General features: G+C 41.2%; 1 protein-coding gene across 11 annotated transcripts in view; it reads right to left on the bottom strand.

Moving 5' to 3' along the window:
* The window catches only part of LOC124009716 (astrotactin-1-like), a 276,537-nt gene extending 273,753 nt beyond the window's left edge, over positions 1–2,784 (bottom strand). For all 11 annotated transcript variants that reach the window (XM_046321826.1, XM_046321828.1, XM_046321829.1 and 8 more), the window contains exon 1: positions 2,229–2,784. In XM_046321826.1, coding sequence (XP_046177782.1) covers positions 2,229–2,511 — 283 coding nt within the window. In that variant the 5' untranslated portion in view covers positions 2,512–2,784. The remainder of the gene's footprint in view (positions 1–2,228) is intronic.
* Between the last annotated feature and the right edge of the window lie 22,856 nt (positions 2,785–25,640).

The following is a 25,640-nucleotide window of genomic DNA, read 5'->3' as shown; positions in this document are numbered from 1 at the left end:
GCAAACGTCTGCATACTTGATCTGGGGAAACACTGAGGAGGTGCTTGGGCTCTCATCGAAGAGAGAAGTTTGTCCGGTTCAGCTAAGCCTCAAACATAAGTCGCCCGTAATAGTGAAAGGGCTACTTCCATGTGAACACACCTTAATTCAAAATTATTTAAAATGGACAATTTGAAATATAGCCTATAGAGATACATAGTAGGCAGCGTGTGTCTTCGTTGAGGACAGCGTGGGCTATCTGTTGTGTAACAATCCCATTTTGGAACAGTGAGTGCATTCTGACATCATGTACATAATGATGGGGCAACCGTTAGAGATATTTAGACAACGGGTGGGTCTAATCCTGAATGTTGATTGGTTGAAACTGCATTCCAGACGCTGTCTCGTCCACAAGTTACCACCGGCTAAATCTATGATGTTGAAATGCCTATTTACCCTGTTCCATTGGACAGCGCAATCCCTGGTCTCATCAGCCCAGCCAGGCACTTCATAAACTTGATCTAACCCTAACCCTACAAAAAGCATCTTGACATTATCTCACATTTCTTTTAGACTAAAAATTTGTTTTAAACGGAGATATGTATAAACTTAACTTTTTTTCTAAATGCTATGTTTGTTGCATTATTCTAACAACTGGTTGATGTGTGTTGCTAAAATACAATAATATTTGTATGTGTTTTGCTGGAGACAAATCCAATTTCCCCTTGTTGGATTAAGAAAGTTTATTAAATTCAAATCCACATGGGCTTGAAAGGTTTTATGTTATAGAAAAGTAATAGAAAAGCAATTGAATACAAGTGAGCAGCTACTGTAATCCCAGAAGAAGCACTAATACAGTAGTATGACAAATCATGCTACTCCTGCTAGCTGTAAGCATACAGTATACCAAAACAATGGCTGAATATAACTATTAGAATGATATCATATTGGCCTGTAACAATACAAGTCCTACATTGGTCTCTGAAACGAGAGTAGGACCAATGCAGAGCTAATTGTGGAATGCTATGCATTCTAGCGGTAAACATAGACACTAAATCAATCCCTGGATATCACTATTAGAATGATATCAGACTGGCCTGTGACAACACTATATGGCTGAACTCCAAATGTTTGCCAAGACTCAAGTAAGGGCAGGCTGTGTGAAGTCATGACACCTCTGTCACCAGGATGATACTGCAATGGATCCTTATAGGCCAAAAATACCTGTCACAACTTTACTACAGCTAGGTTACATCCCAAATGACACCCTATTCCCTATTTAGTGTACTATTTTTGACCAGGGCCCATACAAGTAATACACTATACAGGGAATAGGGTGCCATTTGGGATGCATACATAGACCCACATCACACTTCCTAGCTGCACAGATTGTTCTGCCATGTGAATAGACAATCCCATTCAAAGAGTCCTTTCTGTCAAATCAGCACCATGGACAGCGGCCAGAGTTATAAACAGAACACCACTCTCCCTGTTATTTCCCCTTCCCCATGAGAATGAAAGAACCTTTTATAATAGTGGAGTTAGGTACATTTCAAAACCATTGACTTACTTTGTGAACATGTGAAAATGAACATTACTTAAATGTATTGTTGTTTATATTATTGTTGGAGTGGGTAACAAATATCAAGGCTATTCTAAAGAGTTGAGTCTACAATCTAGGCTAATCTATGAATTGTAAACATCACAGGTTGTAGTGATATAGCTCTACACCTGTTAACACTCCCAGCAAGTAAACACATATATCTATTAATCTCAGTGAGGTCATAGGATCTGCAAATAGCTTGAATATTTTGTACATACATTCCATGGAGTGGCTATTCCATCATCAATAGGTTCGCGGCCTGCACTTTCAGCTATCAATGCTAGTAATTGATAGCACATAACAAACCTGAAACTAGCAAAGTTGTTGTAAAATGTCAATTTAATTTTTGTATTACTAGTTATTATGCTCGTTTATATTTGCTATGCATAGGTCTACAGTGCTGATTCGCATCTGAAATAGGCTTATTGTCGTCATGTTTACCTCGACATGTAGCTTACTAACTGTACACTTTGAAATTATGAGGAATTTTAGTTAGGCCTAGTGTGTATTGTATTGTATGAACTAATCTCACGTGTAATAATGGACATGGCGGAAGCAGTCTCCTAATAACAATAATAAACCGTTATGAAGCATGGGCATTGCAAGTGAGGATTCTGAACGTTGAGAATGTATCATCCGAACTCACCTAGGACGAAAAAGGGTAGCTCGGTGTTTTCTAGATCGTCCACGACGACTATTTCCCCCGGAAAATCATTTCTGACGGAGAACAGAAGCTTGGGCTCGGAGGCCGACGGACTATGCATGATGCTCAGGTCGTTTTCTCTCAAAAACGGCAGCGCAGACACGGTGACGCTTTTCATTTTGCATTCCAAATCTTGAGAATGGTCCTCGTCGGTATTCAAACCTTGAATATTAGCAGCTTTGAAGGCAAGAATCCATGCGAGCGAGAAAAGCAATCTCAGACCCATCCTAATGCTTGAAATCACCGCTGCTTCGTATCTCCCTCTCGTCTCTGTTCAAACCAGCTTCCCTTCAACACGGCTGCATGCAGGAGGAAGAAGAGCAAGGGGGATGCGCTTGCAAAGCACACATTTCCGGATTGTTGCCTGCAGAAAATAAACGCCTCTTATTTCGCATAAATCCCCATATGCTCTGTCACGTGGTTAAAGATTATTTGTGATCGTTTCAATGCAGTTTAGGAGTGTGATTGCGGGGAAGGAAAATAAGCGCAGCACTACTGACCCCAATATTGGAATTGTCCACATCAAGCCATTGGTAATTCTGCTTAACTGTCAGTGAGCCCACTAGACTAGTGCAATATGGGATCATGTTAATTGCGCGCCAAAACGTTCATAAGGGTTTATTATAGGCTTCAGTTTCTGCATGTATTTATTTAGTCGTCTTTTGTATTTGTATTTGTTGACTACAGTGTAAATATATTTATTCATGAACAATTATTACACTTTGAATAAGTAGGCATACACGTGTATGCTTAGGCTACAGCAACAAAACAAACATACGAGAGACAAATCTGCATATCCTAAAAGTTAAACGCATCATATGAAAATCCCCAAACGAGATCAGACAGTCACCATCTGCCTCCACATATTGTGAGGATTTGCAATGGTCCAAACAAACTGTTAGTATTCATCTGAAAACATCAGCCCTGTGTTTTATTACAGCATCTGCCTTGTCAATAAACCCAGAGGTAACTCCAATATGCGAGGTCACCTAAATTGAAAATAGTAAATTATGGATTATCCTACCTTGCTATCATTGCAACATGAAAAGTAAACAATCAATGAATATCAGGAGGACTGGATGGAATAAACACTGCATAACTCAAACTATCACAGACCCCATGCATATATTAATGCGGTGGTTGCAAGAAACTTGCAAGAGAGTGGAGTCATCAATATTCATAAAGAATAAAGTTTGCATGGGGTTTTGCCTCTAGTCTGATAACCATGGGAGCAGAAAGAAAGAGAACATCTGAGTGGCAAGTGGCAGGTGCAGAGAGGGAAGGAGGGAGGGCACAAAGTCTGGTTCTAAGAATGATCTCCCTGTGTAATCTTGAGCTCCTTCCAGCATTCGAGCAAGGCTTTAGCAAACTGTATAGCGGTTCTGTGATTACATTTTATTTCCAACTGTGACCTGCACCATAATTGAGCTCTCAGGGTGGGACAGAGCAAGACAGCACCATCACCATTACAATCGCAATCTCTGGTTCTATGATATCCCTTATTTTTGGGTGATCTTTCAGCAGCACATGTCTCATTGGCATGTTATTGCGGTCTACAGTGTCTACTATACATCCCAAAGGGCACCCTATTTGCTATATAGTTCATCACTTTTGACTAGAGCCCTGTGGGCCCTTGTCAAACGTAGTTTACTATAAAGGGAAAAGGGTGCCATTTGGGACACAGACAGTTTGGGGATTATTGTTGTCCTCATATTGAAACACCCCTGAGATGAGCAACACCAGCATCAGGTTTTATTTTCTTCAATAACACTCTGGCGTGTCATGTAGCCGGTAATTATGAGAGATTTAGTTATTGAAATGGTTCATCAGTAAAAGTACATCTGGGAGACAAAAATACTTTTGTTTTCCAATCTAGGAATTACTCATTTGTGTGCTTGCTATAATGAGCGAATTTGATTTTATGCTCAAACCCCCACCTATACAGTAGACTACTCTGTTTTCATAGAAAGCAAACGGTTGTTTACATGGTTAATTTTGAATGCAAAAATATTGGGTGTGCTTCATTTGCTATCAAACCCACATCTACACCTCAACTTCTTCACATACTGGTCATGTAAAATGTGTGCCCTACAGAAAAACTACGTACAGTGCCTTCAGAAAGTAATCTACTTATTTACACAAGTATTCAGACCCTTTGATATGAGACTCGAAATTGAGCTCAGCTGCATTCCGTTTCCATTGATCATCTTTGAGATGTTTCTACAACTTGATTGGAGTCCACATGTGGTCAATTCAATTCAATTGATTGGACACACCCACAATTGACAGTACATGTCAGAGCAGAAACCAAGCCATGAGGTATCTAAGGTATTGAGGATTGTATTGAAACACAGATCTGGGGAAGGGTACCAACATATTCTGTAGCATTGAAGGTCCCCAAGACCACAGTTGCCTCATTCTTCAATGGAAGAAGTTTGGAACCACCAAGACTCTTCCTAGATTTGGCCGCCCGGCCAAACTGAGCAATCGGGGGAGAAGAACCTTGGTCAGGGAGGTGATCAGGAACCTGATGGTCAATCTGACAGAGCTTCAGAGTTCCTCTGTGGCGATGGGAGAAACTTCCATAAGGACAACCATCTCTGCAGCACTCCACCAATTAGGCCTTCGTGGTAGAGTGGCCAAAAGGCACCTAAAGAGTCTCAGACAATGAGAAACAAAATTCTCTAGTCTGATGAAACCAAGATTGAAATGTTTGGCCTAAATGCCAAGCGTCACATTTGGAGGAAACATGGCACCATCCCTACGGTGAAGCAAGGTGGTGGCGGCATCATGCTGTGGGGAGGTATTTCAGCACCAGGGACTGGGAGACTAGTCAGGCTCGAGGTAAAGATGAATGGAGCAAAGTACAGAGCTCCTTGCTGAAAACCTGCTCCAGAGCACTCGGGACCTCAGACTGGGGTGAAGGTTCACCTTCCAACAGGACCAGGACCCTAAGCACACAGCCAAGAAAACGCAGGAGTGGCTTCGGGACAAGTCTCTGAATGTCCTTGAATGGCCCAGCCAGAGCCCGGACTTGAACCCGATTGAACATCTCCAGAGAGACCTGAAAATAGCCATGCAGCAATGCTCCCCATCCAACCTGACAGAGCTTGAGAGGATCTGCAGAGAAGAATGGGAGAAACTCCCCAAATACAGGTGTGCTAAGCTTGTATCGTCATACCTAAGAAGACTCGAGGATGTAATTGCTGCCAAAGGTTCTTCAACAAAGTACTGAGTAAAGGGTCTGAATACTTTATTAAATGTGATATTTCAGCTCTTTATATTTTGTAAATTTGCAAACATTGCTAAAATACTGTTTTTGCTTTGTCCTTATGGGGTATTGTGTGTAGATTGATGAGGGAAAAATTAATGTTATACATTTTAGAATAAGGCTGTAACGTAACAAAATGTGGAAAAAGTAAACGGGTCTGAATACTTTCCAAGTGCACTGTATAACCACAATTTCCTATGGGTCTTAAACTATTTTGGAATAAAATAAGCAAAATCCTTGAAATGCCTAAAAATAAGGATAGAACTGAATTCGGTATTTCAGATCCTTAACCATATTCACCAGAATATGTTTGAGTTTTATGTGACTGACATTCCATGACCCTATCCCTCTACTGCACACATTTAGGTTTTTCATGAAAAATAATATTACATCCTATTTTTGGAAGTTTTAAGCTTTCTGAGAAAGTATCAATAATACAAATATATCACTATAACCTCAAACACCTCAGGGAAACACTGTGGCATAAGGATACTAAAACACCAAGGACAATCTGATATTTTCAGAACTTCTACTAATTGGAATATAGTAGAAGAAATCACTATTTTCATAGGAAAATACAAGTTGGGCATAAACTAATATTTCACTGCCTCTCAAACCTGATTCTGGGGTCCATTCTTCCTCGCTGTCACTGTCTTAAAGCTCACTGTCCTCAGTATCAGAGGGTATGATTCTAACTGCTCAATTAGGCTACTTTAGCAGATAGAATGTCCCTGTGTCCATTTCCTGTGAGTGTCAGTGAATATTTTGGCTAAAACATTGACGAAGGCCATCATTTAACATAATTGTACATGTTTTTCACTGAACATGACATTGCCCTGAAAAGTAGCATAACTGCACAACGTTGCCTTGAGGCAACACAAAAGGGTAGCCTAACTGCACAACATTGCCCCGAGGCAACAAAAATAAAACTATTGAAAAAATTATATATATCAAAACGAAATATGTTAACCTATGAAATATTCTTCTTTGTAGGTTCTTAAACAAGTACATATTTTTAATTGTCAAGTTCTCTATTTCAACATGCAAAAAAAGGAAGTGTAGCTGACCCTTTGTTCTGTTGCCTGAGGGCAACGATGTGCAGTAGAGGGTTAAGAATCACCCTCACTTTGAGTAGCAACTGGAAAAAGTTGCTAAGTAGGCAAATAAAGTATTTGACTAAGATGGTTATAATTGGGTGATGATGAGACCAATAATGCCACAATGATAACATGCGAGATTAATTCATTTGAGTGAACTCTAAAACCATTTTAGGTTCTAGTCTACACTACATTTTTAAACTGGATCGGCCCATTGAGGCCGAGCCTGTAGCAAAAATAATGAAAGCCTATAGTTACAGCAATTCCTGGACCATAGACGACTGCTAAAATCAAATCACCAAATGTGAGTCGACCAGCTCTTTAAAGTGTCCACATTCAAAATGGAAGCTTGTCAGCTTCTTCTCAAGAGATTGTACCTTTGGAATTTTTTATATGTCAACTTCAGAAGACAAATTGCAGTGGGATACATCTGCCACATGGCATCCCAGGATAGATTACCTGAGTCTCTAAGCGGCCCACACTCAGAGTGTAGAGGTGGGCAAGAACTCCCTTAAACGCACCACAAAGGCCTGACCTTCTAGTTATAGGCATGATCACCCCCTTGGGCCAAAAGCATCTGGCAAGGTAATGTATAGTTGGCATGTAAAACGATGCCACAAGAGGCACAAAGATCAGAAGGCTTGTGTTTCCTAAAGTTTGACCATCTGTGGCTTATTGGCTGTCATTAAGGTTTCTAATTTGGGGGTGACTTGGGAATTAGCCAAATGAGGGTAGAAAATTACCCAACTCCCTCTGAGATGTTGTGGACATATTTACACCTTAATTGTCTTTGTCTTATTGCCATGACATTGGGAGTCCGAGAGACCAAGGAGTTGTGGGCATTCACACAAGCTTGTTGTGTTTGTCTATTTGAGGAAATAGCCCTACAGCCACCTACGTGGGAGACATACTGTACGTACAGTGGGGCAAAAAAGTATTTAGTTAGCCACCAATTGTGCAAGTTCTCCCACTTAAAAAGATGAGAGAGGCCTGTAATTTTCATCATAGGTACACTTCAACTATGACAGACAAAATGAGATCTTGCGTGGGGCTCCAAGTAAGATCTCACCGCGTGGGGTCAAAATGATTACAAGAACGGTGAGCAAAAATCCCAGAATCACACGGGGGGACCTAGTGAATGACCTGCAGAGAGCTGGGACCAAAGTAACAAAGCCTACCATCAGTAACACACTACGCTGCCAGGGACTCAAATCCTGCAGTGCCAGACGTGTCCCCCTGCTTAAGCCAGTACATGTCCAGGCCCGTCTGAAGTTTGCTAGAGAGCATTTGGATGATCCAGAAGAAGATTGGGAGAATGTCATATGGTCAGATGAAACCAAAATATAACTTTTGGTAAAAACTCAACTCGTCGTGTTGAGTGTTGCATCCAAAGAACACCATACCTACTGTGAAGCATGGGGGTGGAAACATCATGCTTTGGGGCTGTTTTTCTGCAAAGGGACCAGGACGACTGATCAGTGTAAAGGCAAGAATGAATGGGGCCTAGACAGTCTCCAGATCTCAACCCCATAGAATATCTTTGGAGGGAGTTGAAAGTCTGTGTTGCCCAGCAACAGCTCCAAAACATCACTGCTCTAGAGGAGATCTGCATGGAGGAATGGGCCAAAATACCAGCAACAGTGTGTGAAAACCTTGTGAAGACTTACAGAAAACATTTGACCTCTGTCATTGCCAACAAAGGGCATATAACAAAGTATTGAGATAAACTTTTGTTATTGACCAAATACTTATTTTCCACCATAATTTGCAAATAAATTCATAAAAAATCCTACAATGTGATTTTCTGGATTTATTTTCTAATTTTGTCTGTCATAGTTGAAGTGTACCTATGATAACAATTACAGGCCTCTCTCATCTTTTTAAGGGGGAGAACTTGCACAATTGGTGGCTGACTAAATACTTTTTGCCCCACTGTATGTAACAAAAATACCACAGAAATGCTCCAAGCCCAAACTGAGTTTGAACTTATTTTATCAAGGCCAAGAAGGTAAGACAATTGACATTCTAAAAATATTCTAAAAAAATATATCAAGAGCCAAGAAGATCAGAGAATGGGGGATATCATGTAATACATTAATATTATCCAGCTATCGTGACTACACTGAACAAAAATATAAACACATGATGGAACAATTTCAAAGATTTTACTGAGTTACAGTTCATATAAGGAAATCAGTCAATTAAAATAAATAAATTAGGCCCTAAGTTATGGATTTCACATGACTGGGAATGCAGATATGCATCTGTTGGTTACAGATACCTTTTTTTTAAAGTAGGGGCATGGATCAAATAACCAGTCAGTATCTGATGTGACCACCATTTCCCTTATGGAGTGTGACATATCTCGTTCACATAGAGTTGATCAGGCTGTTGATTGTGGCCTGTAGAATGTTGTCCCACTCCTCTTCAATCAGTGGAGGCTCTTCCTCAGAGGAAGGGGAGGACCATTCTCCTCAGTGAATTTCATAAAATGTTTAACTGTAAACACTTAAAAAGTTATCATTTTCAGATAAAACTATACTAAATGTAATCACGTCACCAAATAACTGATTAAAACACACTATTTGCAAAGGTCTACAGTAGCCTCAACAGCACTCTGTAGGGTAGCACCATGGTGTAGCCGAAGGACAGCTAGCTTCCTGTTATGTTCGTTCAATGAATTAGACCAAGGTCCAGCGTGGTAGGTGAACATCTTACTTTATTTAAAATGAACACAGAAAAAAATATATACAAAACAAACGTAAAGTTCTGCAGGCTACACATCACTTATACCAAATCAAGATCCCACAAATTAAAGGTGTAAAAAGGCTGCCTAAGTATGATCCCCAATCAGAGACAACAATAGACAGCTGCCTCTGATGGGGAACCATACCAGGCCAAACAAAGAAATAGGAAAACTAGAATGCCGACCCAAATCACACCCCGACATAACCAAATAGAGAAATAAAAGGCTCACTGAGGTAAGGGCGTGAAAGTAACCCCCCACCCCCCCCCCCAAGGTCCGCAAAACCTGACTTCATGGGGGAGGATCCGGTTAGGCATCTAGCCTCGGTGGCGGCTCATCTAGCCTCGGGATGTAGACCCTGCTCCGCTTGCTGATCCCTCTGCTTCTGTGGAACTGGACTGTGGATCGTCGCCGGGGGCTCCGAACCGTGGGATCGTCGCTGGAGACTCTGAACTGCAGATCGTTGCTGGAGGCTCTGGACTGCAGACCGTTTCTGGAGACACCGGACCTTGGATCATCACTGGAGTCTCCGGGCCATGGATCATCACTGGAGGCTCCAGGCCATGGATCATCACTGGAGGCTCCGAGCCATGGATCATCACTGGAGGCTCTGGGCCATGGATCATCACTGGAGGCTTCGGGCCATGGATCATCACTGGAGGCTTCGGGCCATGGATCATTACTGGAGGCTTCGGGCCATGGATCATCATTGGAGGCTTCGGGCCATGGATCATCATTGGAGGCTTCGTGCCATGGATCATCCAGACAGTTCCGGACTGTGGACCGTCTCAGAAGGTTCTGGACTGTGGACCGTCGTTGGAGGTTCCGGACTGTGGACCGTCATTGGATGTTCTGGACTGTGGACCGTCGTTGGAGGTTCCGGACTGTGGACCGTCGCCGGAAGCTCTGGACTGGGAATTGTCGCCGGAAGCGACATACGTGGGAGACAAATAGGGAAACTAGAATGCCCACCCAAATCACACCCTGACCTTACCAAATAGAGAAATAAAAAGGCCCTCTAAGTTCAGGGCATGACACTTCCATCCTCCTCTGGGTACATTGACTTCAATACAAAACCTAGGAGGCTCATGGTTCTCACCCCCTTCCATAGACTTACACAGTAACAACTTCTGGAGGATGTCCTCCAGCCTATCAGAGCTTATACAAGATGAATTGACATGATGCCCACCATGTGGTGTGTAGTTGACTCAAAGAGAAAGACAATAGTTGAACAGATTGAACAAATTGAAGGAGGCGCAAGAGAGAATAGAGAGATTGTATTTTTTTTACATTCAGCTTCACTTACTTAGCTAGCGATTGCAGCTAACACGTTTAGTCAACTGAAACACCCTGCTCAAACAGAGGGGATGCTATGACTTTCCAACACAACACTGGAACTCTTCCAAGTCAAGGTCAGCTTTTGGTATTACTAATTTATTGCTACTGGGGCCTGCTGGTGTAACTGCTTACTAAAGTAGTTGCATGATTGTAGCGGGTTTACTCACGTGTTAGTTATATTAGCTATGCTGACTGTGATGTTACTGTAGCTAATATGGTTTTGCTTGGAAATGTTTTTCGCCTGTTCACATACAGCTGATTTGTTGTGCATTGAAGTCCACAAGGGAAAGCAAAGGGAAGAGAAGGAATACAACATGGCTGTTATGAGAGTGAACTCTGTTTTCACATGATCAGGGGTGTATTCATTCTGCCAATTCTGTTTCAAAACGTTTCTTAAACGGAAGTAAATGGAACAAAACGGGGAAAAACATATCTGAATTTGTCCAATAGAAACTCTCGTTTGCAACTGTTGTACTCTCGTTTGCAACTGTTGGACTAATAATCACACCCTGTATCAGCTAGATGCAGGGAAGAGTGTGCAATGCGGTATTCAATGTCACCTTAAATGTATCTATCAACCTGTGTGCACCTATGTTGTAAACTTTTATTAATAGACTAGGTTGTAGCAACCTCGTGATGGGTATAGGGACAATTTGAGTATAATTTAGTAGCCTAAACCTATAGCTGTTACATTGAACTGGGTGAATGGAATATGAATTAGTCATCCGATATGCTGTAATAGAAATAATCGTTCTCCCTCATCTTAAACGGCACTGACCGCCACTGTCTTCAATGGCTATGCGAGGTTGCTGTATATTGGCGGGAACTGGAACATGGTGTTGTACACATCGATCCACAGCATCCCAATCATGCTTAATGGGTGACATGTCTGGTGAGTAAGGAGGCCATGGAAGAACTGGGACATTTTCAGCTTCCAGGAATTGTGTACAGATCCTTGCGACATTAGGCTGTGCATTATCATGCTGAAACATGAGGTGATGGTGGCGGATGAATGGCACAACAATGGGCCTCATGATCTCATCACGGTATCTCTACATTCAAATTGCCATGGAGAAAATGCAATTGTGTTCATTATCCGTAGCTTATGCCTGCCATTCCATAACCCCACCGCCACCATGGAGCACTCTGTTCACAATGTTAACATCAGCAAACCGCTCGTCCACACGACGCCATCTGCCCGGTACACTTGAAACCGGGATTCATCCGTGAAGAGCACACTTCTCCAGTGTGCCAGTGGACATCGAAGGTGAGCATTTTCCCACTGATGTCGGTTACGATGCCAAACTGCAGGCAGGTCAAAACCCTGGTGAGGATGACGAGCACACAGATGAGCTTCCCTGAGACAATTTCTGACAGTTTGTGAAGCAAATTCTTCAGTTGTGCAAAACCTACTGTGTGGCTGGTCTCAGACGATCCTGCAGGTGAAGAAGCAGGATATGTAGGTCCTGGGCTGGCGTGGTTACACATGGTCTGCGGTATTGAGGCCGGATGGATGTACTGCCAAATTCTTTAATTCAACATTGGAGGTGGCTTATTGTAGAGAAATTAACATTTAACTATCTGGCAACAGCTCTGGTGAACATTCCTGCAGTCAACATGCCAATTGCATGCTCCCTCAAAACTTGAGACATCTGTGGAAATTTTGAGGGGCCTTTTATTATCCCGAGCACAAGGTGCACTTGTTTAATGATCATGCTGTTTAGTCAGTTTCTTGATTTGCCACACCTGTCAGGTGGATGGATTATCTTGGAATAGGAGAAATGCTTACTAACAGGGATGTAAACAAATTTGTGCACAAACATTTTGGTCCGTATGGAACATTTCTGGGATCTTTTAGTTCAGCTCATGAAACATGGGACCAACACTTTACAAATTACGTTTACATTTTTGTTCGGTGTAGTTTATGCTTGGGAAAGGCTCCAGCTGTCCATAAACATCCTTAACAGTTCTAAACAAATATATGGAAAAGATGTGGGTGGATACAAAAGACAAGTACAGTGCAATGCAAAAGTATTCATCCCCCTTGGTGTTTTTCCTATTTCGTTGAATTACAACCTGAAATGTAACTGTATTTTTATTTGGATTTCATGTAATGAACATATACAAAACTGTCAGGATCCGGTTACGAACCCGGGTCTCCGGAGTGAGAAACAGTCACTTAACCAACTGAGCCACGAATAGTCGGCAGAACCCAGAAGATGAGGCAGACACAGCAGTACTTGAGACGGTCTATTTAATGAAGTAAAAAGTGAAGTTCTTCAGGAAAACATGTAACTCCACAACCTCAAAAGGAATTCCACAAGAACAAAGGTAATCCTCCAAGACAAAAAAAGGTCAATCCACAAGGTGGAAGGTAAAGCACAAAAAGCCTCAAAAGATACTCAAAAACAAACAAACAAGAACAAAAAACAGAATTCCACAAGAGAGTCCACCGGGATCAACAAGAGTACTAGGGCTGGGTGCTAACATACAAACACAGAGCAAAGAACTGAGGAAAACAAAGGGTTTAAATACAATCAGGGGAAACAAGGCACAGGTGCAAATAATAATGGGGATCAAGGGAAAACAAAAGGTCAAAAGGCACAATGGGGGCATCTAGTGACCAAAAACCGTAACGACCCTGGCCAAATCCTGACACAAAACAGTCCATATTAGTGATGAAGCCCCTAAATAATTTGCTATGAAGCCCCTAAATAATATCTGGTGCAACCAAGTACCTTAAGAATTCACATAATTTGTTAAATAAAGTCGACCTGTGTGCAATCTAAGTGTCACGTGTTCTGTCACATGATCTCAGTATATATACACCTGTTCTGAAAGGCCCCAGAGTCCGCAACACCAATAAGCAATGGGTACAACCAAGCAAGCGACACCATGAACACCAAGGAGCTCTCCAAACAGGTCAGGGACAAAGTTGTGGAGAAGTACAGATCAGGGTTGGGTTATAAAAAAATATCAGAAACTTTGAACATCCCACGGAGCACCAAAAAATCAATTTTTAAAAAATGGAAAGAATATGGCACCACAGCAAACCTGCCAAGAGAGGGCCGCCCACCAAAACTCACAGACCAGGCAAGGAGGGCATTAATCAGAGAGGCATCAAAGAGACCAAAGATAACCCTGAAGGAGCTGCAAAGCTCCACAGTGGAGATTGGAGTATCTGTCCATTGGACCACTTTAAGCTGTACACTCCACAGAGCTGGGCTTTATGGAAGAGTGGCCAGAAAAAAAGCAAAAAAATAAGCAAACATGTTTGGTGTTCGCCAAAAGTTACGTGGGAGACTCCCCAAACAAATGGAAGAAGGTACTCTGGTCAGATGAGACTAAAATTGAGCTTTTTGGCCATCAAGGAAAACGCTGTCTGGCGCAAGCCCAACACCTCCCATCACCCCCAGAATATCATGTTTTTCATCGGCAGGGACTGGGAAACTGGTCAGAATTGGAGGAATGATGGATGGCGCTAAATACAGGGAAATTCTTGAGGGAAACCTGTTTCAGTCTTCCAGAGATTTGAGACTGGGAAGGAGGTTCACCTTCCAGCAGGACAATGACCCAAAGCATACTGCTAAAGCAACACTCAAGTGGTTTAAGGGGAAACATTTAAATGTCTTGGAATTGCCTAGTCAAAGGCTAGACTTCAATCTAATTGAGAGTCTGTGGTATGACTTAAAGATTGCTGTAGACCAGCAGAACCCATCTGACTTGAAGGAGCTGGAGCAATTTTGCCTTGAAGAATGGGCAAAAATCCCAGTGGCTAGATGTGCCAAGCTTATAGAGACATACCCCAAGAGACTTGCAGCTGTAATTGCTGTAAATGTGGCTCTACAAAGAATTGACTTTGGGGGGTGAATACAATAGCTTTGCATGCTCAAGTTTTCAGTTTTTTTGTCTTATTTCATGTTTGCTTCACAAGAAAAAATATTTAGCATCTTCTAATGGATAGGCATGTTGTGTAAATCAAATTGATACAAACCCCCAAAAAATCCAGGTTGTAAGGCGACAAAATATGAAAAATACCAAGGGGGTGAATAGTTCAAATTTTAATTTTTGTGTGGTGTTTTTGGTCTTATTTCTTGTTTGTTTCACAGCAAAAATGTTTAGCATCTTAAAAGTTTTAGGCATGTTGTGTAAATCAAATGATACAAACCCCCCAAAAATCTATGTTAATTCCAGGTTGTAAGGCAACAAAATATGAAAAATGCCAAGGCGGGTGAATATTTTCGCAAGCCACTTTATTTCCCTTTGATTTCAATGTCAACAGTTCACTTCCTCCAATCAAACCTACCATCTCTGCTTTAATCCCTCATTTGTTTATGGGAAAAGTGTTCCTTTTCAAAGCATCACTGATCCAACACCATCTGTATTGGTCTCCTTGTACAGACCACACAAGACTTATAATAATTTTGTCAAACCATCTCCCCAAAGCTGGCATGATGTAGTTTTTAATCTGTTGTTGAACTGCAGTTGCCTCAGAACACCTCATTCTCTGACTATACTGGCACACTACTGAATGCCTGGGAGCTGGGAAACTGGAAAACTCAACATGCACATTTGCATGCAGTCTTCAAACGCTAATCCGTCAAAGTAACAGTAGGCTTTTGGATGACAAGATTTGACTTTTCAGATTTATTGCTTAAAGAGGGAGATGCAGAGGATCTCCCTTCAGAAACTAGGGACTTCATCAGTATGAATTCAGTTTGCCGGGAGTCACAACAAATTTGTAACACATAAATTTGACTAAAGCGTTGGGAGAAGCATTTCTCTTTCATTAGCCACGCTGTCCCTTCAGGCTTACAGAGCTCGTTCCTATCCTCTCCTCTGCTTCCCCAACCCTCAGCCTTCCAACTCCCCACTCTCCCTCTATCTCGCTCTCCTCTTTTCTCATCTCCCTTTCCTTCCCTCTACATAGCATTATCACCTCCTCCTCCCTTTCCTCTGTTCTCAGCTCAGCCAATCAAAAGCCAGGAGGTGTGGCAACAAGAATCAGTCTGGCAGAGCTTGTTGAAAAGAAAGAGATGCTTTCCGACTCAGAGCAGCAGCACTCCTCAGTCTAGGGCTCAACCGATGTGCTGGTCTTGACAGTGAGTGATGACTGTGGCAGGGGCAGCTGAGGCTTAGCTGTGTGGCTCACAGAAAAAGGTGCAAATTGGATGTCTCTGATTTGGTAGCAGGTGCAGGCTCTTTATTGAAGGGAGAGTTGCCTTAAAGGGAAGAGTGATATTTTGTGTGGATTTTATTCTGCTTCTGCTGACTGCTCCACCATATCTTATCATTATGACCTGGAGGCACGGGGGACACTGGCACCTTTGACTTTTTTCTCTTTCTGAAATCCCTTCAAGATATATGCTTAGTTTTGAAAAAAGTTTTGTTTGTTTTTGACTATTATCTCAAGCTGAATATACACTGTAGTGTTGTGGACTTTACATTATCATAGGGGCACCTTTGATAACCAACGTTTGCAACCAACGTTTACTGACTTGGCTATAGGAGTGAGAGGACAATGCCTGGATTATCCTATAATAAGTGACTCTGTAACTTGCCAGTGGGAAGCTGCAAGTGAAAAAGGGACTGGAGGCTGTCGGTTGGCTGCTGGCTGCATTCCACCAGTTTGGCTGAAGACTGTAAGCGTCCTGACAACCTTCACTCCCTGGTAGGATACACGCACACCGAGAGAAACAGCAGGATCGCACTTCACATTCTGGGTGAGATATATGCTATTGCTTGCCTTGCTGCTATAATAATGAGTACTGTGCATTAGAGTGCCTGAGTATTGACATTACAATTTGCACAGTGACCCGGCATGTGCCTCTATATATTGTTGTGTATTGTTTATAATGTTGGGTTGAGTTAGTAGTCTGATTGTGTTTTCATCCAAAGAGGTTATTCATTATCAACCTGTCATTTTTAAACTTCAGATGTTCGCTTAGTGTACTCTTAAATTATCTTCTTAAATTATTACTGTGTTGTTATGATGCTGAATTATTGGCTTGTTTAATTTGTATCCGTTTCTTGTTTGTAATTTTTAACAGTTCTTATTTAATGGGATTTCCCTTGTAGACTGTGATACAGGATGACTTTGAAGTGTATAGGCAACTATAGGATTTGCGAATAGGATGTTTTATACATGCTCCTCGGTGAATTTGCATTCAGTTCGAAAGCATCACTAACTAGGCTTACTCAGTCCAGAGCTCACACTGCCTGAGCCTTAGGGCACAGTACATTGGAGCTTGATCAGAGGGGGGGGGGGGGTGGATTGAAGACATCACTGCAACATCATTGGAGGTGTCATTAAAATGTGAGATGCTGGCCAGTGCTTTACACTTCCTGGCCAAGTGAAATATTTTCAGCAAGTCATTTAAAAAAATGTTTACTAAAAAGCGTGAGAGATTTAACAAAACCACCCCACAGCCTTTGTTGTTCACTGCATGGGTTTGCCTCCTCACTGTGTGAGACTTCTGTCTGGGCATGGTAGAAGGAAAGGATGAGGCCGTGTGTAGGACAGTGCTTCCTCCTAGTTATGGCCATGTGTCTCGATAAAAGGCCACGGGCAGCACTACCACAGTAGCAGGGAAGAAGTGGTCACTAGTATGAGCAATCAGTCTTTTGTTTCACATATGTTCATGAAACCTCTTTTCACAACGTGATTTTGGCAGACTAGAATCATGCTGACATTTCAATTGGAGGAGGGGGTATTTAATGCCATTTTCCACCAAATATAAAGCAGCTTCCTTTTTATCTAATCCGTTGAGGAAAATGTGTAAGCTGCTTCAGTGTATTTTTGAAGATTAAGCTGTTGGTTCTGGGCAATTCGTATTTGAGGAGTGGATTCCTGGGGTTTGTTAAAAGTATCTGTAAACAGTGATGAATATGTCTGTCTACCTTGACTTTTACTTTTCACAAAGAAAGAGGTGGGAGATAGAGAACATAAATATACTGTGATAAGATTCCATTTACTACAATGTGTCTCTGAGGGAGGTTGTGTCTCTGAGGGAGGTTGTGTCTGTTTTGTCCTCTATTTCCATCCTTCTTTTATTGGACATCAAATCAACATAAATATAAGGGGTTTGATCCATCCAGTAAGCAGCAACAACTAGTCAGCTTCTTTATTTAATTCCCTGTGGAGAGAGAGAGACTTTTGGTTGCTCACATCCCTCATTCTTCCAACAGTTGGGAAGGGAGAGGCAGGTTCCAGACATTTTTACTCCTATTTCTCACCTACAGAGGGAGCAGAGTACAACACATCATTTTAGATGATCTGCCTCCAGCAGTAAGCTATTCTTGAGCTCACCATTTTTGAAATATGCAGTCTGAGGCATGTTTAATGTGTGGTTGAACTATCTTAGAGTCTTTTAGAGCAGGATGTGTGCAATGTTTATAAGTAAAAGTATTGATCTCATTATTGAACATCATCACAGGAGACTTGACTTCCAAACCATCCATTGATTTTCACTGTTACTGTCGGGGGATATTTAATCCCCTAAACCGTACAGGTTATAATGCAGAAATCTTGACCCAGTTTATTGTTTTTTTACTTGAAGCACTTTGGTGAACCATGAAGCAAGTTATCTAACTACAGTTCTGTATGTGATTAGATGGGATAACATGACATGTAGTGCTAGTGTGGATGTGAGTGAGCTTGCAGGTTTTAAACGTGTATCCTATTGCTCCAAAATGTACAGTATGAACGTTTAGTCAGTAGTCAGGCTTAGTACAGTTCATGCAGAGTAGCCTAGCACAGCTGTATTTACAGTTAAGCACGCTAATTTATTCGCTCTCTGTATTTTGTTTAACTTACTCATGCATGCAGTGTAGAAAGCATGTATGTCAAACTGACTTCAGAACTGAGGACTCTAGAGTAGAATATATAGGATTTTTTTTTCCCAAAGAGAAAAACAGTTTGTAGTGAAAGAAAGAAACTCGTGTGTGTTTTAATAATTTGAGGGTGAAAATGGTCGACAGGTTTTTGATCTCGGTCAATCAATGTTGGTTAATTATTAAAGCACTCAAGACAAAAAGAAATGCCAGGCTGAAATTTTCAAGGACTGGAATATGCAATGGATACTGCATATTCTATCTACAGTAGTCTTTGAAAAATTTATTTAAAAAAATCCAAACAAGGTTGAAACTAAGGACAGTTTTGGGGGGGGGGGGTGAATTGGAAAAGGTCATGAATCAGCACTCCATAACACAGGCTGCTTATAAAGGATCCCTTTGTAATTGGGCCGACAACTTGGATTTGGTCAACCATAAACCCAATGGTTGACCATTTCATAGGTGAGGCTCCTCAATAGAGCCCCCCGACTGCATCCAAATGGCGCCCTATTCCCTACAACATAGTGCACTACTTTTGACCACAGCTCTATGGACCCTGGTCGAAATCAGTGCACCATGTAGAGAATAAGGTGCCATTTGAGACGCAGCCATTGAGACATGACAGAAGGCTGGAATAATAGCACAATATGCTATATATACATAGCATGTTTCAGGGTCAATGAAGAGACTAAGCACCTTAGCCCCATGATAAGAATAGCCAGTCGAGGTGACTATACTGTATAAATGCTAACACTGAGCAAGGCCTTGAAGTCAAGTTACAGTATGGTTCGTCCATTTACTCACGGAACTCCTCTCTGAATTCATATGTATATTCTTATACTGGGTGCACTCATTAAACACACTTCAGGAGTCAACAATCTGGTTTTAAAGAGGGGAAATTCCAGCCCAGAGGAATTGTCATGCATGTGGAAAATGGTAGTACCAATAATAGCTACAGTGTGATAACAAAGGACATGAACTTGTGTCTAGATTATGTAATAAAGCAGTACATTATGGGAGATGATGTGGAAGACCTTTGATCGTGTGAGGGTGGTAGTCCCCCATCCTTTAGTCAAACCCCTTGGTTTGCAAGGTTTTCTCTTCTTATTGTGATTTACAAAATTGAAAGGAAAAGTTCTCAATGTTACTGCAACCAGCGGTAACATTTTCACAGTACATGACCATTTAAAAACAAAAACAAATACAGTAGTTGTGGTATGATGTGTAGATCCAAGCACAGTGGATGTAGACCCTACACTTTAAACCCCAACACATTTTTAACTGAAATACTTATAGTTGAACGCAAAGACAATGAAAGCCATTATTACTTAAAATGTATATGTGGGACTGACTCAAAACTAATGAGAAATCACATCAACTCTATTTAAACAAAAGTTATGATCACAAATGAACTTTTTTCCCAGCATGCTTAACTGCAGGTAGATTTGTAAAATGTGTTTTTATATGTTTTTGCATATACATTGAGTGATTGATTGATTAATCTTATGCTACACAAAGATACATAAATTACATTTTTCTAAACTAATCCAACCGATTTTTGCACCTGTTACTGAACTGGTTGTTCTAGTTTAAATGGCTTAAGTAGTGTCCTCACACTTTTCCTAACCCTGGCTGTTATTATGAATTCAGGTTGTGGGTGAATAAAAATGTAAACTGTTGGATATCTTAACTCTGTCTGGATTCCAATAGGAATTACACATGACTTTGCAAGCCAGCATAATGTTTTATTTTATTTTTTTACCTTTATTTAACTAGGCAAGTAAGTTAAGAACACATTCTTATTTACAATGATAGCCTACCCCAGCCAAACCTGGACGACACTGCCCTGCGAGACTCTCAACCACAGCTCGATGTGACCTTATGCACTGAGATTCAGTGCCTTAGACCGCTGAGCCACTCGGGAGCCCTCTTGCAGGTAGGGTTGCAAAATTCAGGTAGATTTCCCAGGTCTTCCTGGAAGCCTGGATGGAAGATTCCTGGAAATTCTCCAATCATGATTTTCTGAAAATCTGGGAATTTTGGGAAAGTTACTGGAATTATGCAACCCTACTTGCAGGCCTGATGTGGCCTGTATAAACCATGAGTTTCAGGCCACTGTGTTAGGATAAAGCAAGGCCTCAAAACAAAGCCTTGTGAGATATGTAATGTATTGTGATTAAGAGTTTAATTATATTGATAACATTCAAATCTACAAACTCAATTGGTGAAGGCCACAGGACTGAGAATGACATAATTCAGCAACCATGTCTCTGTCACTAACAAATAGTCATGGGTGGTAAGTGTACAATTCACTCAAAGGCAAGTCAAACTGGGAAATGATATTGGATGCATGGCTTAGTGGGGGCATTACTCAAAATTGATCCCCTTGGGTCACAGTGACTATTGGTTTGAGTATTGACTACAAAACCTATTTAAGTAACTGTACTCAGATATATTAAGTACAACAGGTTTCCTCAAAGGTTTTGAATAATGACAGCACATTGGGGTTTACAGTGTAGTTTTAGTGGGTCCTAGTAGAACCTCTGCTGTTAGAGGAAAGAAAAGATGTCGACTGTAAACAGAAAACATTGCTGATAGAGATATAGTGTCCTCTTGAAAACAACTGTTCAACTACCACCAATATTTTTGTTGTTGTCAGCCTTTAATGTTCAATGGTGAGGTTCATCATGAAATCCATTATCAAAACATGGAAACATCACATTATCCCTGGTGAAAAGGGATTTATTGGAGTCAAGGCTCAAAGGAGACCAGGCAGCATCCCACATTTATTTTAACTTTATTTAACTAGGCAAGTCAGTTAAGAACAAACTCTTATTTTCAATGAGGGCCTAGGAACAGTGGGTTAACTGCCTTGTTCAGGGGCAGAACAACAGACTTCTATGTTGTCAGCTCGGGGATTCGATCCAGCAACCTTTCGGTTACTGGCCCATCACTCTAATCACTAGGCTACCTGCCGGTCCTTGTCAAAAGTAGTGCACTATATAGGGAATATGATGTCATTTGGCGCGTAGCCTTAGGCGGCAAATGGGATACAGTTGATTCATGCTGCAGCTGGGCACAGGTGGAAGTTCCACCAATCAGTCCCAACAGCAGGATTCTTTCACTGCATTTTAATTGAGCGCTGACAGGAGGCCAGCCATCAGAGACCACAAGCTGTAAGCCTTTACACTTGGTTGCAGGGTCTGCTGACACACAGATTAAATGTTTGCTCTCTGTGCCTCAACCCCCCCCCAAAAAAAAGGGATGACTTGATATTGATTGTCCAAGCCAGTGAGGAGGATCTGTTCCAAGCAGAATTAAATGTATTTAGTTACGATTTCCATGATATAATAATGAAGAACTGTGTAAGTGATTCTGAGTAAATGTTTGAAAGTATATGGACCAGAATTCTATGTCCAAAAATGAATCTTCAGTATTTGACCTAGCCAGAATGTGGTTATTGTGTTCTTCTTTCCATAAGTGCAGTCATTTTCCCCATTGCAGTTTGAAGCAGGGGACAAGCCATTGTCATCCATTCTCACATGCAATATGACTGAGTGAGAGTCTAGAGAATTGGGCTGCCCTGCTCTAGGTATTAGGAATTGGAAGAGTACTACATCAACCCTCTGTGCTCCATTGGTCTCCACACATCAAGATGGATAGCTTTGTTAGCCAAGCCACTGGCATTTCACTTGGGTCCAATGATAGTACACCAGATGGGAAAAGATGCCACTCATACATAATGTTCCCTGATAGAGTAGAGAAGTGGCTCTCGTCGGTCAACCAGTAGCACTTGGCAGCTTTGGAAATCTCCCATCAGGAATATTATTTAGCCAACACTTTCCCTTTTTAATCTCTAGCGGCAGTTGGTGTGAAAATGATACAGCATGGATGGTTTTCACTATCTCCCGGATCCATTGGTACCAAGGGAAGGCTTGAATATTTGACACATGCTGTGGTTAGATTAGGATTTGAATGCTCTTGGAAAATTGGGGAGTTGAAATAAGATGCCGTGTTGTGTATTATAGACCTTGCGAGGCACTGTGTCACTGATGACACAGTTTGTAGCGAATTATAATGGGTGAGAGAACACATTATACACAATTAGATCTTATCTTATAACCATTTTTTTCCGTGCCAAGAAACCTCTTTGATTGGGCACACGTTCTTCTTACACCTGTCTCAAAGAATTGATATTTACTGCCTCTTAATTCCATAAAGGCCTGTATACTGCATAGACCTGTTTTACTGAAAAGCGGACCACAGTATGTTTGGATGGGTAATACTGACTGTCCTATCAAATGTGTTGTGGACACATTCTCGCAACAGGCTGGATGTCTGCAGATCCAGCTGTATATTACTGTTTATTTTATTATTCCTATTGCTTCCCTTTCTGACTTCTTGACATAAGATAATTGAAATATGTGGATTGATTTATGCATTTAGTCATGGTTGTGGCTTATGCATCATGGTGAGACAACTTTCAATTTACAATTGCTCTTGGGCTGCCAGAGAGGTGAACTAACGTTTTAAGATAGCTTTTTTAGTACACTTTGACAATGTTTGCATTAACAATAGCTGAAATGGCATTGTACAGTCATCAATGTATTTAATATAGGGATAAGACAAACATAAAAATATACGCCACAGTTTTAGATAAGCCCTGCACCACAAAGTTAACAAAATCCTGGATTGAACATTGAAATGTGTTACGCCTCCAGAACATGAGGTGAGGAAGATCTTTGGAGGATATACCCTTGGACTTTGTTTTCATTAATTATACATTGTGCAGGGAGAGACCAGTAGATATGCTCTTCCTCTTCCTTTCACTTCTTGATGCTGACTGCTTTTTCCAGTCCTTAGACTTGGCTTCACTATTGGGATTAGATAGATTGTCATCACTGTCACTTGCTTATCTATTTCTTCCCTCTTGAATCAAAGCTTAGCCAGACGTGTGATGCTCTCAAGCAGAGCCAGCCCCAGGCATAAGCGACATAAGCGCAGTGGTGTATATTCATAGATGCCAAGTGAAGCCAGGCTTCACTAAAATAATTGACCATGAAAACATGGGGCACACCCAAAAAAAGTTTCAAGGGAAACCAGCTTGGATTTTTGCGTCACTCCTATCAAATCGCAATGAGAGCATACGTAATTGACAGAAACACAATGAATTGTTGCATCTTGTGGTGTAGCTAAAATTGTCTCTTTCCTAAATTAGCCATGGATGGAGATTTAGATTTGTTGTTTTACTTAATTCTCCGTACTGGCCAATGATTCTAACAACGATTCTGATCCTAACGTTAATTCATACATTGTTGTACCCCTGGCCTGAGATGGAAGTTCACTATGTAGCTAGATGTAGAAGGCTAATGTTAGCTAGCTAACCTTGCCCATGAATGGAAGTTAGACTAGCGAGCAAGCACTTTAGCCAGGTAGCCTAGGACAACAACAAATAAAAGCATGTACTGTCTCATTTCGTCAACATGAAAGAGATGAGGATGGCATTGCTCTACAAGTAGGGTGAGTCAACATGTTTTTCTTCTTGCAGGAACGCCCACACACGTGCACACAGAAATCAGAACCAAGGACAGCTACAGTGTATTCAGCTTACGTTGATTGGACTATTAGACTAAGCAGAGGTGATTTGATGATGTTGAAGTGTTGAAGTTGAAATGGTGCTGGAACATTGGATGTAGCTCCTGTTTTCTTGCGAACTGAGGTAATTCTCTGTGGTTCTAAATCTAAAATAGTTTTTTACTGATCCGAAAATGTTAGAAACATTAACTTGCTTGACCATGCTGTAGGCCATGTAACTGTCTGTTACATGCAACATGCTGTTTAATTTGGATTTGTGTAACACTTTTTTGCTTACTACATGATTCCATATGTGTTATTTCATAGTTTTGATGTCTTCACTATTATTCTACAATGTAGAAAATGATAAAAATAAAGAAAACCCCTTGAATGAGTACTTGTGTCCAAACTTTTGACTGGTACTGTAGGTGTGGGGGGCTTGTCTGCATAAGCGGTCGCTTACCAGATTGCTAGGGGTCCATCCAATGATAAAACATTGACAACTAATCAAACCTCGTTCTATTGATCCATTCTTGGTTCTAGGTGCGCAAGGCTGCTTGGAAATGAGAGAAGGCAGAGCTCACTGTAAGATGGCCAGAATAACTGGCAAACAGCGCATGAGAAGGCTATATTGTCATGCTATATTGCCCTATCTGTTAACACCCATGCATCCTGATAAAATACACACTATGACTGGCCTGCTAATGTGCCTAATAGCCTTTTCGTGGAGAGAAGCAGGTTTGCTCTTGCTAATTGCTGAATGTAAAATAGGCCTATGCCAAATGAACTGTTAGGGAAAATTAAAGAGAGAGAGTATGTTGGTGTAATCACTTTGGCCAGTGATGATAAGATTGTTGCACTGATGCATTGCAAACGGTTGCACAGGACAGACAGAGAGATGAGCACAGCGAAAAAGAAAGATTCAAACAAATTGATAATCATTCGAAAAATGGAAATCACTTGCAGACTATGTGAGCAACTAGTCAAGCAATGACAGGATATAAAAGATATGCAGGCTAAGCAGCGTTTGTACTTGAATTGCTACATTTAAAATATGAGTTTCTATATTATTTTTCATTACATGTAGGCTACATTCAAGTATTATTTTGCAGTTGTCACTGTGACAATGAACACACCCTGAAGCACTGAATGGTATATGTTACCACCTCATTAATAGGCCTACAGTGTGCAGTTGGATGCATTGATCAGTTGATTGACAGGTGTACTACAGAACGATAAACAATAAACGTTCTGCTGGTGGATGCTCGCCAACCTTCATAGTTAAGGATCATTTATCGTTATAGTTATTGTCCTTGGTATGGATGGCCCTTAAGAATAGTAGAATACACCAGGTGCAATTTTGAAATTTGGTTGCGCTCTGGTTATGACAGTCACTCAATTCGCTGACAATTAGCCATGTCAATTTCTTGATTGGTAGTTAGCCTAGTCAGCTATCTAAACTTGTAGTAATCATTGCCAAATACAGTCTGGGCATG

This window comes from Oncorhynchus gorbuscha, linkage group LG22, assembly GCF_021184085.1.
Source record: "Oncorhynchus gorbuscha isolate QuinsamMale2020 ecotype Even-year linkage group LG22, OgorEven_v1.0, whole genome shotgun sequence".
Classification (NCBI taxonomy): Eukaryota; Metazoa; Chordata; class Actinopteri; order Salmoniformes; family Salmonidae; genus Oncorhynchus; species Oncorhynchus gorbuscha.
The sequence above is the reverse complement of the archived record's forward strand: the minus strand, read 5'-3'. Positions and strand labels throughout refer to the sequence as shown.